The sequence below is a fragment of the Pungitius pungitius genome, chromosome 7 (genome assembly GCF_949316345.1).
Source record: "Pungitius pungitius chromosome 7, fPunPun2.1, whole genome shotgun sequence".
Classification (NCBI taxonomy): Eukaryota; Metazoa; Chordata; class Actinopteri; order Perciformes; family Gasterosteidae; genus Pungitius; species Pungitius pungitius.
This window is the reverse complement of record NC_084906.1, coordinates 17772086-17788192: the sequence shown is the minus strand read 5'-3', so window position 1 is coordinate 17788192 and position 16107 is coordinate 17772086. Positions and strand designations below refer to the sequence as shown.

At 47.2% G+C, this 16107-nt stretch overlaps 3 protein-coding genes across 4 annotated transcripts in view; 2 read left to right on the top strand and 1 right to left on the bottom strand.

Annotated features, from left to right (window-relative positions):
* The window catches only part of cpamd8 (C3 and PZP like alpha-2-macroglobulin domain containing 8), a 32020-nt gene extending 22301 nt beyond the window's left edge, over positions 1-9719 (top strand). Inside the window, exons 35-44 of one of the 2 annotated variants that reach the window (XM_037470204.2) lie at positions 424-486; positions 1739-1995; positions 2120-2207; positions 4256-4330; positions 4496-4601; positions 4803-4913; positions 5003-5215; positions 6636-6710; positions 8200-8413; positions 8692-9719. In XM_037470204.2, the coding sequence (XP_037326101.2) occupies positions 424-486; positions 1739-1995; positions 2120-2207; positions 4256-4330; positions 4496-4601; positions 4803-4913; positions 5003-5215; positions 6636-6710; positions 8200-8413; position 8692 (1203 nt within the window). In that variant the 3' untranslated portion in view covers positions 8693-9719. Of the gene's footprint in view, positions 1-423; positions 487-1738; positions 1996-2119; positions 2208-4255; positions 4331-4495; positions 4602-4802; positions 4914-5002; positions 5216-5758; positions 5796-6635; positions 6711-8199; positions 8414-8691 lie in introns of those variants that run through there. The other variant, XM_062563558.1, reaches the window with a different exon arrangement.
* Positions 9720-11287: 1568 nt separating this feature from the next.
* Positions 11288-12917, top strand: cimap1d (CIMAP1 family member D). The gene is made up of 4 exons (XM_037470790.2): positions 11288-11370; positions 11445-11555; positions 11883-11996; positions 12185-12917. Exons 1-4 carry the CDS (start codon positions 11331-11333, stop codon positions 12667-12669), a joined length of 750 nt encoding a protein of 249 aa, XP_037326687.2. The 5' UTR covers positions 11288-11330; the 3' UTR covers positions 12670-12917.
* A 1-nt stretch (position 12918) lies between these two features.
* Positions 12919-14881, bottom strand: cks2 (CDC28 protein kinase regulatory subunit 2). Its single transcript, XM_037470791.2, has 3 exons — positions 14651-14881; positions 13933-14060; positions 12919-13267 (listed from the first exon to the last, which is right to left on the bottom strand). Exons 1-3 carry the CDS (start codon positions 14707-14709, stop codon positions 13224-13226), a joined length of 231 nt encoding a protein of 76 aa, XP_037326688.1. The 5' UTR covers positions 14710-14881; the 3' UTR covers positions 12919-13223.
* Positions 14882-16107: the final 1226 nt, after the last annotated feature.

The following is a 16107-nucleotide window of genomic DNA, read 5'->3' as shown; positions in this document are numbered from 1 at the left end:
CAAACCAAACCAAACCAGGCTTAACTCCACCGGGTTTTTTTCCGGAAGCACCTGGTTGCTCCGTTGATTTTATAACTGTGTTTTAATTGGCCCGTGTGCCCAAGCATTACAAATTTAACAGTGGCCACCGTGGCGTCCCGTCAGGTCGGTGCGTGCGTGCGCGTGTGTGCGCTTGAATGCGTGCGTGTGTCTAACCGCTCCGGGCCGAGCGGTTCAGGTGAGAGTGCAGTGCGTTCCCTCTGCCGGGCATGTTCCTCCGCTGTGATTAGTGGTGTCGGCTTAATTGGGGGCAATTAAGGCCTGCTGGTTAGTAGCCAGGGAACCACTAGTGGCCTACAGCCTTCATTCCCGTGATAAATGACTCATTCACCTCTCCCTGCCCCCTCTGACTCTCTTTGTTTCTCTTTTTCTTTTTTCTTTCAGATCCCCAGTATCCCCACAGGGCTTTTTGTCAGCGCCAAAGGAGAGGGCTGCTGTCTCATGCAGGTATCGTGGGGCACAAAACATGCCCATATAATGGCAGACATTTAAAAGACGATTCAAACAATGTCCCAATCCTCCGCTTACTCCCATCCGCTCACAGCAAGAGTCTGCCGTTACATTGGTCCCATAATGCCTAAATGTCCTCCCTTAAATCGGAGTAATGTGGAGTTTAGCCAGTTTTGGAATGTGTTGATCATTCCTTTGGATTACCGTGGTCCTCTGGACAGGATGCTGAGTGGTTCTTACCTTGTCATAAACAACAAAAAAAAAACCTCTTTCATACACCCCATAACTGTGTTGCATGATGTTCTGTTCTCCCTTCTTATCACCTGTGTTTAAATATTTACGCTTTCGGTCCAAACAAGGCATGAGTGGAATAAGTACAGTTGATCGAAAGGTGTTTACAATCCCGTTTTTGGAACCCTGCATGTGAGCTATGACTTGATTTGACTGAGGCAGAACCAGCTAAAGCAGCCGGATGTTGTGCTCTGCTGTGCAAGGCCCGAAACGTCTTCTAACTCGTTGTCCCCGGCAGGTTTCTGACACACAAACACACACACACCCCCCACACACACAATTTCTTCCTTCACAGCTCTCCCTCTCTACTTTCCCTCCATCCGCACCGCTTAGTGCGTCAACACCGCCCTCTGACAGCCCCTGAGGGCCGGCAGCACCTGGGCTCTAATGAAATACAAGAGCGGGGCAATCAAAGAGTGTGCGTGTGGACACACTGTATGTCATGAGTACATTTGCCTCAGGATGAATTTTTAGTAGCTTTGCAAAAGATCATTTATTTAGAATGCGTAAAGTTCTGGGAATAAAAATCTTCAGTGAATTTAAGAAGAGCGTCGAAGCAGTGAGTTGTCCTTTGGCTGAGATACTAGTCTACTGAAAGCATGCCTTGTGTCAAGTTAATACGATTTGTGGTATGCTTTTAAGTGCTACTTTTTTTCTAGATTTTCTAGAATTCTTTTTTTTTTTTTAGGGCACACAAATGGAAAAAAACGGCTTTGACGACATATAGTATAACAAACCATCGGCGGATCTGATGCCCAATATGTCTCTCGGGACGTTAAAAGCCCTCTGCTTTCACGTGAGAAAGTAAAGCCCCCACCGATATGGTCAATAATTTGCGTGTACTAGATCCAGACCTCATGTCCTAATCACAAAGGGAAATATTACCATGATTGTAAAGTCTCACTTTCATGGAAATCCCTCTTTAAAACCCTCCCGCTTGCTCTCGGTGTGTCCGTAGATCGACGTGTCTTACAACCTGCCCGACCCGGTGTCCAAGCCAGCCTTCCAGCTCAAGGTTGACCTGAAAGAGCCTTTCCAGGAGCGTCACCTGCAGCCCCCCTCCGCGTCTTCACGCCATCCCGCCGCGCGCCCCCGCAGCCGCGCCGACAACCGCTCCGAGCTCAACCGGAAGAGGCGGGCTCCCATCGACGACGACGACCCGGCCGCCCACCAGGACAAAATGGACTTCCACATCTCCTTAGAAGTTTGTGCCAGGTAGTGTGTTCCCCCCCCCCACCCCCCCCCCAAAAAAAAAACAACAACGCACAAATGAAATAACCGGCGTCGCAAAGATCTGCTTCTAATGGCGTTTCCTCCTGACCCCGAACCCTCGGTGCAGGTGGCTCCATTCAGGATCGTCCAACATGGCCGTCATAGATGTTCCCATGATTTCCGGTTTCCGAGCAGATGTTGAAAGCCTCGAGAGGGTATGTAATCACATTAATGGATACAAGATTTAAGTGGCTCACGGGCCGCTAGACAAGCATTGGAAGAAGTCAGGTGTGTGCCCAGACCAACAGGCAGGTGGAAAGAGAGACAGATGCGTGAACATCTGGAGGCCATTTAAAAGAAAAAGCATGAAAAAGTCAATGAATTCATCAGACTCCCCCGGCTCACGTGGCCATTCACATTCGCACATGGTCAGATACTTTATATATGGATATTTTATCTGTGCTTCAGTGGTTGGTGTTGGGTGGATATCTGGTCTCCATTGTTGTAAAGGTGGTGTAAAATGAGACGGGGCCCCTCTTGGTGTTTTGTGTCTCCATGTGTCATAGGCATCATTAAGGTGAGGGTTCTCTTAGGGTGTGATAGGGGACTTACTGGAAGACTCAGACCCCATAGAGCCACAGTGTCTCAGGGTCAAAGGTCATCAGGCCTCTCCCGGTCAAACACACACCTCTTTGGGCCCCTGTGAGGTACAGACTTTGTACAGGCTGCAAAGAGAGCACATTTGTTGTAATAATACCAACAATAATAATAATAACTGGATTAAAGGAGGATTGATGGGTGATTTTGAGGAAAGAGATCCTCCAGGTCAGCTCCACAGCCCCCCACCAGAGGCCCGTCCTTCATTACGGGACATTTATTTGGGCCTCATTCTGCAGGCCTCCACCTCTAAAAGAGCGACTTCTCTGGCTACCTGGGGAGATGTTAAACGCCGCACACGTACGTACACACGTACGTACACACGTACGTATGCTCCTGTGAGTGTGTGAGTTGAGGCTGACCCAGGTTGTAGTGGCTAACAAGCTCGGTTTACACCCCCGCTGGCCTCCCTTGGAGCTTTACTGCCGCCTGCCCGACTGCCACGGACATTCCTCAATTTATGGTGGCAAGCTCGGCTCCTTACAGTCATGTCTAGTTGCTTTCATGGAAGCTGCAGTCATGAATGATGTCGATTGAGCGAGCGGGAGCTACCAAAGCCATCGGCGTCCATCACCCGATATAATGGGCTTTGTTTAGCGATAGAGAACACACTGTGGGTATAACATTTGAGCGGAGGGAATTCATTGGCATCAGTTGCAAGATAGACAAACAATACTTTGGTAAACAGAGAGGCCGGTTGAGTAGTGTGTGAGTGTGAGAGAGAGAGAGAGAGAGAGAGAGTGTGTGTGTGTCTCTCTCTCTGACTGGCGCCAGCTCAGGCTGAGCACCTCATAAACCCCTGCTGTCCAAAGGCTCCCACCTTTGACAGAATGAGAAATTGCTTTGTGGGGGGGGGGGGGGGGGTGGGGGGGGTGACTATGCACACACTCAAATTTTCAGTAAACAGCTCCACTATTACTCTTTCATCCGCACATGTTGACTAGATATGGCCACGCATGTCGGACCCAACTGTGCATCCATCAACAAAATACACCAGGAGCTGTCTGGAGTATGAAAACCTGATCAGGTTGATTAAGATCTACCATGTGGAAATGGCAGCCTGTACCCCCCCCCCCCCCCCCCCGTTGTCATGTTACGGGCGAGTACATATGGCTTCGATTCCAGCTGTGGCCCGCAGAGCACATTAAAATGCAAGTAGCATCACGACTTTAGTATATCCGTGTTTTCTCTGAGCGAATAACAAAGCCCGGTTAGCCTGAGGCGGAGCTGTCCAGTCCGTTGTGGTGCTGATGACTGTCGTCCAACGTCCGTGATTACTGGCCGATCCACTGTTGTTTGAATCAAATATCCAGCCGGCTTAACTGTGAGCCGTGTGCTCTTTGTCCATGAATGGTCCTTTTGTGCTCTCGATGGGCCTCAGCCTGAAGTCTTTTCAGCTTCAGCCTGAAGCGTTCACTCCGACGTTTTCAATTTGTGTGCATTAACGGCTCCTTTTTGTGAAACTGATCTTATAATCTTTAAAGCCTGATTTCCCCATGTAACATGTTAAGCTTTAGGTGGTTGATTAAAGAGTAATGCTAGCAGAAACTTCACAGAGGACATATGAAATGTCTGAACAGCATTATTTTTGTCTTTTACTCAACAGCTGCTGATGGACAAGCGAGTGGGTCTGAAGAGATATGAGCTCAATGGAAGAAAAGTGTTGTTCTACTTTGACGAGGTGAGTTTCCTCCGAATTCCTCCACGTTGTGTCTCTCGGACGTCATTTCAAAGGCACATTTTCTTTTCTTTTGTGTATTCACATTGTGTTTCTCTACACATGTCAAATGTGTGTGTATGTGTGTGTTTTTGTAAGTTTTGTGACTGTTTCTCACCCCATTCTCAGATCCCCAGCCAGTGTATGACATGCGTGGCCTTTCAAGCTGTTAGGGAGTTCATTGTGGGCAAGACAGCACCTGTTCCAGTCAAGGTCTATGACTACTATGAACCAGGTGTGTATCTGATGAAAATTTGATGCACAAGATCAATTTTGCCATTTTTTCCCATTATTCGAACAATGGTCAGTCATGGGAGGTTACTGTTGTTGAGAATCACACCGTGAAATGAAGGGCTTCTCTCTGGTGGAAAGTTGGTGTGTGTGTGTGTGTGTATGTGTGTGACCGTGCTGGTTTGGGTCTGTGCTTTCCATGCAGCCTTTGAGGCCACCCGCTTTTACAACGTTAGTGAGAGCAGTCCGCTGGCACGGGAGCTGTGTGACGGACCCACTTGCAATGAGGTGGAAAGTTCAACCAATCAGTGGACAGGTGAGACTCCCTCCTTTGCTTTTAGTGATTCACTGAGACTAACTCCACCCGCTCTCTATTAAATACGCTTTTTTTACCCCCCCCTGCAGGTTTTGTGCAGGCGAACCAGTGCAACAATGTGTTTGGCTGTCTGGAGGAGGAGCAGTTTGAACGTTGCACCTGCCACAGGGACTGCGGTTACGACGGGGAACCGGTGTGTGGGTCCGACGGCCAGCTTTACCAGAACCAGTGTCAGATGGAGGTGTTTGCCTGTCGGAACGGGACGCGCATCAAGCAGGTTCCGCTGACCCAGTGTCCTCACGGTAAGAGCTCTCACGCCACACGTCGCCTGACACCACCTGCACTTCACCCTTAGAGCTACTGAGGCTCTGAATATTCCCTCAGCGCAGAACACGGTCCCACACCCGCAAGTCTCCACCCACGCCTCTTTTTAAAGGGTCTCCTGGTTGAAGAAACAGACGACCAATCTGGGTTTAGTTGGAGGGATTAAGATGTGAGCGTCATCTTCCTGGTTAGTTAGCTACCCGGTAACCACGGTAACCACATCCGTGGAAAGTAGCGACACTGGGGATGAGATTGACTCATCAGCTGCACCGATACACGGAAACCAGCTCTTGCTTACAAGATGATAACTGCTCCCAGCATGTGGTATCTGCTGATTGGTTAGGACAAAACTAAATAAAATAATTGGTTAACATGAACAAAACATCATGCTGAGAGAATGAAGTGAAACAAAAAAAGGCAATTGAGCGAGATTATCATGTTAATGCTACTTGACTTGGTTGGAAATAATTGCTTTGATGTCGGCATTTTGCTTTATTTTGAATCATATTTGTGCTTCCAAGAACATCTCCAATCAACTGGGTCCTGCTCAGTCACACGGTAGGTGGGCTGTTTGAGCTATTGGATGCAGTCGATGTGTGTGTGTGTGGGGGGGGATGGGGTCATGGTTGTGATTGTCCACATGTCCATTGTGCATGCGTGTTTATCTGTCAGTGAGTGTGTGTGTGTGTGTGTGTGTAAGCTGTATAAACAGCTGTTCAGGTGTTGAGCTGATTACTGGATGAGTTTTCTGAGGAGAGCTACCCGCCGTGCCCCCCCCCCCCTACACACACACACACACACCCTCTGTCGCTCTCTGCTGTATTACAGGGCTCTCTCCAAATGACAGAGTGCTTTTGTCCAGCCCTTTGAAATCCTCGTCACATTCCTTTCCGACGCGCAGCCCAACAACAAAGGAGCCTTCATGTTGTGGAGCACATTGGGGAAAAAGGCATAGGCAAAAACCATGGTGGGAAAAGCCCTCCGTTTGTGCCAAGTGGTTCAGGCTGTAGATTATCAAATGAGTCTTATTTGTGTTTAGAGACCCCGTTGTTTGTTTGTGTGTGTGTGGGGGGGGGGGGGGGGGGGATTCCTGCTGCCATTTCCCTGTTTTGAAAAGGAAAAATTTGTCTCCACACACGGCCCCTCAGGCCGTAGATTGCCCCCGCTATTTTTGGAACGTTTTCTTTAAGGCAGGCTTCTGTTGAGGCCGAGTGTACATCGTTGTTTTGCCAAGAAGTGCTGCTCAGTGGGGTGGATAATGCTTCTGGGCAGTATTTAGATTATGCAACACTGAAACCCTGTTAAATTCATTACTATTTCTCGGAGTGCCGTGGCGGGCCACGTGAGATGTGGAATATTCTAAACGTGTGTGCGTTTGTGTTGTGTTTGCATTTCCAGTGGAGACCAGGGTGGAGGACAGGCAACCAATAGCCAGCCAGGAAACTGAGCAGCCCTCCGCGCCTGTACACACAGGTAACCCCCATCTGCCACCTACGCAGTCACACCGCTTTGCATCGCACTTGCAGCCGTAAGGAAAGTTAAAGAGGGACGAGCGGCAGACGAGATGAAAGAGGGAGTTGGGGGGGGGGGGGAGAAATGATAAGACGAAAGAAAACAGGTACGAGGCGTTCTGCCGTCGGTCTGGCGAGGCGGTGGACAGGTTTCACGCCGCGGGCGCCGCCGTTGTCCCGCCCCATGAGCTCGGGACCGGCTGCCACTTCCCGAGAGGCAGCCAGAGAATTCCTGATGGGATGTTTGTCTGCGTGCGGCAGGGAGGATGTGGCCGTGTTGTGTTTGGCAACAAAACAAATGAAAAGGCACTGCGAGTCATTCACAAGTTGCAGAATGGTGCGCATTGTACAAGTGTGTGTGTGTGTGTGTGTGCGTGGATTGCATTGGGGTGAATATGTGTTCCTACGTGAATGTTTGAGTGGTGTACAGGTGTGTGTGTGTGTGTGTGTGTGTGTGTGAGAGAGTGTGAGTGATGTGGCACAGCCTGCACTGACTTGTTTCCCCGGTAGCTTCACCTCAGGTCTCCGTAGTACAAAAGCTTCACACTCACCTCAGGAATGCTGTTATGCACTCTCTTCCCCCCCACCCCCACCCCACACACACATGTATATATCTATGTATGCACAAACGCAAATACGCCCGCACACGTAGTCGCCTTGCTTATGATCACCCGGGGATGATTAGATTGAATAAGTACTTTAAAAACACTGTCATTGTAAACCATTAGAACGTTGCCGACATGCCCGCTAAGTGCACCCAGGGTGTAATGGGTGAAGGAGGGCCGGTGCCAAGGAGCTGACAGTTTCCACTGGATGGGTGGAGGAGGCTGAAGCCCTGGAATTGGCTTCCCTGTAAAGACTTGTCTTGGTGAACTTGCACCAGAGGACAGTATACATGATAAACGCAAACACAAGCTGAGATGAAATGTGCCTTCACGTTGTTTCACTTTTTATATTCCCTGTCGAAGAATCAAATGTGTGTGTGTGTGTGTGTGTGTGTGAGTGTGTGTGTGGTTCCACCTCGACACGAAGTCCAGTGTGTTCCACTTTGGACTTTGAAGATGTCAAATGTTATTAAAGTGGGCCTGGCGATACGGGAGGGACCCCTACTGTCTGTGATGGGGTATTGCTGCAAGAGCCTCGAAAGTACAGGGTGATAAAAATGCTCTGTGGAGCTTTATTTTAAGCTGTCAGATGTTTCTTTGCACGTTGCAACCACCTGCGGATCAGTGGAATAATAATATATAAAACCATTGGCAGGAACCTTTCTAGTACGCAAGAACAGACAAAACAGAGCCCCATATATGTATAAAAACATCGCTCCATTGAACTTCATAGCAGCCGTAAACTCAACTACTTGTCAAGGCCTCTCGACCCACTCTCACCCGGTCCAATCCCCATCTAAACCGCCCCCGTTTCCCCCCCCCGGCCTTTCCGACTGACATTTCCAGGTGAAGAGGAGCAGGGGTCCATGGCAGAGGTGTCCTACTACTCCTACGAATACGACCCGGACGCCGAGCCGTTCCTCGCTGATGCGGAGGGAAGAGACATCTTCCAGCTTCCTGGAGGCGGCGACGTCGTCGTCGTCGCTGAGCAGAAGGTGCTTCTGCGAGCGGATACCCAGCTCCCCACCACCGCGGACACAAAAAACACCCCCGAGCGATGGTAGGAGGATGCCATGTGCATGTCGGACTGTGGGTTTCTGGGTCACGGGGCGTGTTTGTCGTGTGTTTATGAGGAAAATGCTGGTGTGGACGTTTATTCCGCCCACCAAATCCCTTCAAAAGACCAAGAACCAAGACTTTCCAAGTTCCTTAAGCCGTCAGTAGCGTGACCTCTCCATGGGTTCTGCTACGTGTTCATGTTGTTCAGGGAAAAGAAGTGTTAAAAGCGCCTCAAGTGGTCTTCCAGTGAGTTATGTTTTCCTTTTCTTTCTCTCACAGAGTGAAGCCACACCCACCTGCAAATTGTACATTACTTGTGAATATGCTAGTGAACGGAAAGAGAAGAGAGACCTGGTACTCGCTCAGCCTGACGCGAGGACATGATGGGAGTCTGGAGAGTGAGAGAGAGTGTGTTTGGTTTTTTTTTTTAGCTGTTAGAAGTTCTGAATGCGGACCCGTGTGGGTGCATTTGTGCGTGTGATTGGATGCGAGTGTGTGTACGACTGCTGTCAAGGTGGCGTCCTCCAGACTGTTGTTGTTGTTGTTCTTCTTCCTCCTGCAGACTCCTGGTCACCAATAGGCACCATAGCGTCTTTGTTATTCACTGTACTGCCTTTATAATCACTAGAAGAAATAATCAAGTATTTATGTTTGTAATTACACCTGACTTTAAGCAAAATATTTTGTTATGTTTTCTATCTGTGGTATTTATTTGTAGCTAGAGGTCATATCATTTTTATTTTTATTCTTCTGCCATTGCCTGCCCACACACTCTTCTGTGTGGTTCCCTGAGTTCAAACGAGATATGTTCTGTCAAAGTATCTTTTTTTTTTTCATAGCAAGCTTTAACACGATTATCACAATGTTGGATGAAATTCCTGTGCCGTCGTCCTGCTGGAAAATGACCCATGCTGACCATATGCTTTACAGAAACATAAGCTCAAATGTTTTCCATCGAATCAAACAACCCCCGGTTGGCCCTCATTGGACAGCAAAGGAGAGGTGGACAGGAAACAAAGAGACCAAAGGTCTCTGTCCACCAGGACACGCCGGCTCTAACGTTTCTGAAACCGTGGCACCGAGGCCCCCCCGACGTCATCTACTCTCAAGTCGCCTTTCATCTTACCTGCCTTGAGATTTGATTGTACAGTTCATAAGCTATTTTGTTTTTGTTCAAATTTGATTCGTGAAGCAATCAAGAATGAAGTTTTACATTTCTCTAAATGTACCAAATTTGATTCAATGTAGCCCCGATTCACATCAAAACTTGTGCTTTTTAAAACAAACCAGATTAAAACTTCTATAAAATCCAAGGTTTTTGGTTGTTCTTTCCTCAAATTCTCTCAGGTAGTTCTGGTACAACTTGTGCAATTACTCTTTGCCCTTGGTACTTTTTCAAACCATGCAATCTCCTAAGGTGCAGCACACGACATGCATCTGCTCCACCAGCAGAGGAGGTGAAGTTTCTGGAAGCCCAGTTAAGTCTGGAGATCATTTCCCTGCATCACACAACCCTGCTGCCCCTTGTGCTTTGATAACTGACCCCGTGACCCCTGAAAAGCTTCAGGTTCGGAGACGGAGAGGATGCGCATGCACACAGCGTGTAGGAATGGATGTGTGTGTGTGTTTGGGGAGCCGCTAACAACAGATTTGTGTAACCGAAGGAGCGGCGCGGAGAGAAGAGTTTGGGCCCCCGTTTAAAGTTTAATGTTTGTTTTCGACGCATGTCGCTTGCCGACCCCTCTCGGTTACCGTGGCCCCTGGCGACGCTGCGGCCCGAGCCTGTGACCCAGTCCGTCCAATCCCAACCACTAGTCTTCAGTGGGACCAGCGGGGATCAAAAGGGGGCTGATTTGTTACTGCGTCCAGGTGATCGGTTTGCCCCTTGAGATGAAGATGAGGAACCAGCGGGTTGCCGGGGCGACGGAGCTCGTCGGCCTGTAGCTGCCCTCGCATCCGACCCGGCCGCGACGGTGCTTTATGAACGTCTGTTTTTGAGGAAAGGGACACTCCTGTGTGCCCTTTTGCAGCTATGACTTTTCTCTGCATTTGGAGTTGTGGGAGCTTAAATTTGGTGGCGCCTCACAACCTAATCCTCCCCCTCCCCTGGGCTTTACCCCTCCAGGCTAAAAGCAGATAAAAGGTTACTGTAGTGACAACACGCCAGCAGCGCAGGGGACCCGGGCCTCAGCCAAAACGGCAACAGCCGTCGCCGTGGCAACTACATGCATGGCTGAAGAGTGACATCGCGTCTCCACACTGCGGTGAGCTGAAAGAGGGAGACGCGGGGGGGGGGGTGGGGGGGGAGCAGAGGGGGCTCTTGGTTTCATGCCTTGCAGGGTGGGGGGTGGGGGGGGAGCTAGCATTACACGAGAGTGAATCGGGGGTGATGACATTGTTCCCTAAGTAGCAGCTGAGTGCACCTATACATCAACCCCTGTGGAGGAGGAGCTGTTCATGAGCCGGAGCCACCACAGGTGGACAAAAGGCAGATGGATAAACGCCCTCCCCGGTGCACAGTCTCCTCTGCTGCTGCTGCCACTTTGATATCTATTATGCGTCTCGGGTTTCCCTGATGGTTTCCAGAGGAAATTAGGGATTGATTGGGGCTCACGCGAGGTTCTGGATCTTTTCGTGCATCAGTGGCGCACGAAATCTGGAGAGCGGCGTGATATCTGAAGAAAGACCACTTGAGGCGGAGGTGGAGCGAGGGGCCCCCTATAGCGACTGAATGTCCGAGGATGCGGTCCGCCTCGGTGCTGACTGTTGTCTGTGGTAAGGTGCAGAGAACAAGCCTTACGCTCAAGGTTTGGTTTTTTTCTGTCTTCAGCCAGATGACATGCTGCATGGATGTTTTGGTATAGTATTTCTACCACTACGGGACTCCTGAAGTATCCATCACCTCTAAAAAGAGCCAAATGGAGAAAAAATACCCATTAATAGCAGGAAGAGAAAAAGGTAAGTTCACTGGTGGAAACATAGCTTTACTGATAATATATATTTACACGTGTGTTAATTCCCACCGATATTAGGACCGGGACCCGGACGCTACGGGCTTCCTCCCACCATCGGGTTCATGGGCCATGACTTCACCATGCAGACCAGCCCCGCTTACTCTTTCCACGGCCGGATGAGTGACACTAGTGAGTTCTTCTCTTTCTTCAACTTTTAGATCATATAGCCACGTTACTGAAGAGAAAAACAAACACTGGGACTATATTGACGAATATACGCAAACATCCCAAAAGAAATATGGTCGACTCAACATGTCCTTTTCCTTTTCTACATCAGTCACATTACACGGAGTATCCTCTGGGATGTAATGTTAAATTAAGGCCAGTAGAGGGAGACATGTGACTTTTAAATGTGTAGTGTCTCGCCTTATGTCCATCTGGCCGGTACCATTGCATGATGAAACCAAACTGACGGAGCAGATATCACATATCGATCACTGTTAAACATCCATGCAGTGTATCGTGTGGACTCCAGTCCAGGCCCACAGTATCACATCGACGCAAAAATGACTCGTTTCGGAAGAGATGGCACCCCTGCGTACTCGATGCTGGGCCGAGTGAAAGCACAGAGTAAGTTCCACTTCACACAGTGCACATTTGGTATCTTGTAACGCTGCACCTTAAAAGGCGAGACCAACCGAAAACATGTCTTTAGCAGATCCAGTGTCAGCTGTTCCAACTGAACTGAACTGAACTAGCACTCAACCATATGCTGTTGAGTCGAGGGTTCGTATTACTCAACTGTTTTTGTTCACCAGAGCTGTTCCAGACCCCTGGACCGGGTGCATACAGCCCCGAGAAAACGCCAACATTCAACCTGCAGCGCCGACCGCCGTCATACACCATGGGGTCGCGATCACAATACCGGAGTGTCGACTCGGTACCGGCCCCCAACAAGTACTCTCTCCCTCCGCTGATGGGCCCCCAAGTGCCGAACAAGCAAGCCAGCGCGAGTTACACAATGTCAGGTAGTTACAGCGCAGGGGGACCCTCTGTGGATTTAGCCCAGACGCCAGGGCCCTGCAGGTACAACAGCACGGACCCCAGCGTTTATCTACCAAGAAAGCCGGCCTTCTCCATGCTGGGACGACACGGCTTGCCCAGAGATGCCACCGAAAAACCCGGGCCTGGAACCTATAATCCGGAGAAAGTGACGGTCAACAAGGCTCGGGCACCAGCCTACTCCCTGGGCATGAGGCACTCCGAATTCGTTACACCGCTAGTCGTCAATGTTTCTGACTGACCGTCATCACACGGGATACATACGTCTGATCTGGTGGAAAAGAATATTCACAAGCAAATGTAGCTAATGTGAAGAAGTACATTTAATTTGTTCTTTCAGCAACAAAGAATGTGTTGAATCAACCATGACTCAGTCAACATTTATAACATCTCGAAATAATATTATGTACATAACACCAACACAAGTTTAAAGAACAGCAAAACATAGAAAGCTCTTTTGGGAAAATAATGGACTTGAGGAAAAGGGGAAAAAAAAAACTACATGGTACTCAGTAAATAAATCAATTATAAAATTGGCATCAAAAAGACATTAAAAAATGCATTTAGATTTACAATTGACAGGAAAACTTTTACCATCATATTGTTTATATGGTTATCATTCACAGTGGAATCAAGCTGTTTGCCTTTCATTACCTCTAAAAATTGAGGGAGTTTTAAGGACTGAAGACAACTAAGGATACTAGACAGTACATTGGAACGTATGTAGGAGAGATGTATGGTTCATAGACAATACAAATCAGCAGAGATGATAGAAGGTATTCTACAGGTTTCCATTTAATCCTTTGGGAGGGGTCTTCTGAAAAGCAGTATGTGAGGCTCTGGAGAGAAAAGCAAAGGAAAATCTGTCAGCATCAATTTTACAGTACAGCGATCACACCACACTGTGTACCCTTATATACACAACGATGATCCATGTGTATAGAACTTTCATGGCAGTCTAATAGCACATACCAGAAGCCTATAGAAAAAAATCGGTTCAGTTATTTTTTATTGACTATCTTAAGCTGATGCACATTTATTATAGAACATAGAATAGTCCCCAGCCCCATAAATCATTGCTTTTCTCAATACTGGTCATGAAAAGATCCCTTAGCAGCAGACCACTACTTAAGAGAGTGTGGCCAAAACACACAGTCCTTTTGTGCAAAAACAGCTAAAACTAAAATGAGGCTTCCACAAACAAGGAGGTATTTTCCAATAGTATTTAATAGAAAATCCTATCATCCCTCTTGCTTAAGATACTGTAATACTGGGAATTTCAATAAACTAATTTAGATGACTGGAACCTTGTCTTGGTGCATTTGGCACTGAGCTACATCTGGTCATATTCTGTAGACCCCTGGTGAGGAAGGATTTCTGGACAGACAGGAGGATTGCAATAATAATAATAATAACTTTTCCAGTATGCGTGGGCTTGTGAGCACCATTTTGAGCTAAAACTATTACGTACAAGTGTGAACCCCAGTAACGTATCGTTACTGACCTGGTTTGTGTATCATGTAGTGAATCCAGCCCTGGCTCTGTTGCACCCCGAGACCCCTCCACTCGTCTTCTGCCATCAGGTGGGAGGAGGGCACCAATTTAGACAGCTGCTTTGGAAGCACCACATGTCTATTGGATGATAGAGAAAAAACAGCCAAGAATGATGCACTAGGAATCAGAAACGTGTCTTAGTACAGTATAGTTCATGTGACGTAGACGTAATATTAATGATGACGCAGGTTGACTGTTGAGGGCACACTTTGATACTAACGTAATAATATAACGTTAGCTAAGGATTCGGCGGCAGTGACGTTTTCGCCAAACCGTTCAAACCAAAGTTAACAATGACGTCACCGTTAGCTGACTGTTTCATTAACGTTACGTTAACTTTAGTATTAACCAACTATTTATAAAATTATGAAATCTTAGCTAACGTTACATCGAGGCTAAACTAAATTGTCTAACGTTAAATACATAGTGTGTAACGTTAGTGTGTTTTACTTTACGTTACGCAAGTTATTCATTCTAAAATAAATGTGTCAACGTACGTTGACAATAGCGTTACGTCCAGCAGTGTAAAGTTAGCAGACGTACCCAATGTTACTGTATTTAGTTTGACGTTAAGCTAGCTAACTAACGTCAACGTGGCTGTACACAAAATAACGGACTTTTGAAAACAACTTTGACTCGTGCCACGACGTTAGTTACGTTAATCATACCTGTATTCGAACTCCTCGTCGTTGTACTTGTCAGAATAGTAAATCTGTTTTTTCGACATTTTCCGTCGATGATAGCAGACAACGCTGAATTCCAGGGAGCTGTTTCGGGTGATGTGAAGTAGCTAGCTCACTAACTTAGCAATGTTTGCGAGCGCTAGACGCTGCTGTCATCTGCCGCTGTTTTCAGAGGGCAATTCAAAACCCAACGGTTACCCGCATTTCCCTGATTGGTCAAAACAGCAGCACGTGGACTTCCCATCTAGAAAGATGGTCTATACATAGAAAGATGAACCACTCGCATGTCAAAGCGAGACTCTCTGACGAGAAAGCTCTGTTTCCGCCAGTTCATGTAGCTCATTTTAATTTGTGTTAAAACATACATTTACGCAATTATCCTCATCTCATGCAGCGCAGACAAGGCAGACGACATTCAAAATAAAGATATTTTATGTACGCCGGGACTTTTCGTGGGAGCTCAAATGGGGGCTTAACCGGAGCTCTTCTTTTCCGCGTGCTCTCTACCACGTCGCAAGTCCCCCTTGCGTCATCGCCGTGGCAACGAGGTTTTCTGCCCCCGTGTGCTGGAGCGTGTGTCGTTGCGCCGGCTGGAGCTCCGCACACGGGAGCTAGGAGGTGCCAGGTCGACGTGCAAAAGACACTTGCAGCACAGCATGGTGTTGAAAACAAAAACAAAAACTATTAGCGTTGGCATTTTTGGATGAAGACACAACCATTTAGTATGAATAGTATGATATGATAGTATAGTTTGCTATGGAAAGCGAAAACACAATTGCTTAATACATTTAGACAGCAGATTTTTTGTGGGTATTATGTTTGGATAATATTTAGCTGTAATCCCACCGACCATTAAACCTTATGGAATATTTTTCTAAATATAGGCCCATCAATGAAGCTAGTATTTGTCTTTAAATTGACATCGTGAATGTTTTTTAATCCCTTCTCTTTGTAATTGCCTACTGAATTGTTAATGTTTTTCTTTTAGCATTTCTACTTCATGGTTCATAAAATATGAATATGCACTATCCAATATGAACACCGCTGCTTTACCGCTGCCGTTTATTTTTGTATTTAGTTGTTTTAGGTAGCATGGATTGTAATCATTAGGACACCAATTTGGATCCAGCTGAAATTGTCTTACTTACTTGATATTTTCTAAACATGATTAGCTATAAACCTATACCTTAAATCAGCAGCATTACAAAAAGTCCCTTCAAAATAAAATCACGGGATATTTTTTTTAAATTTTTTAAATTTTTAATTTTCCTATGTAAAGGCCCGCGACCCACTACAAACGGGTCCGCGACCCACTAGTGGGTCGCGACCCACCAGTTGAGAAACACTGCCTTAAATCATATGTCACACAGCTATTTCCCATTTATCTTATTTTATTCAAAATATTTTAGTAATTACTGTCAACCATTTTTGTTTACAGCATA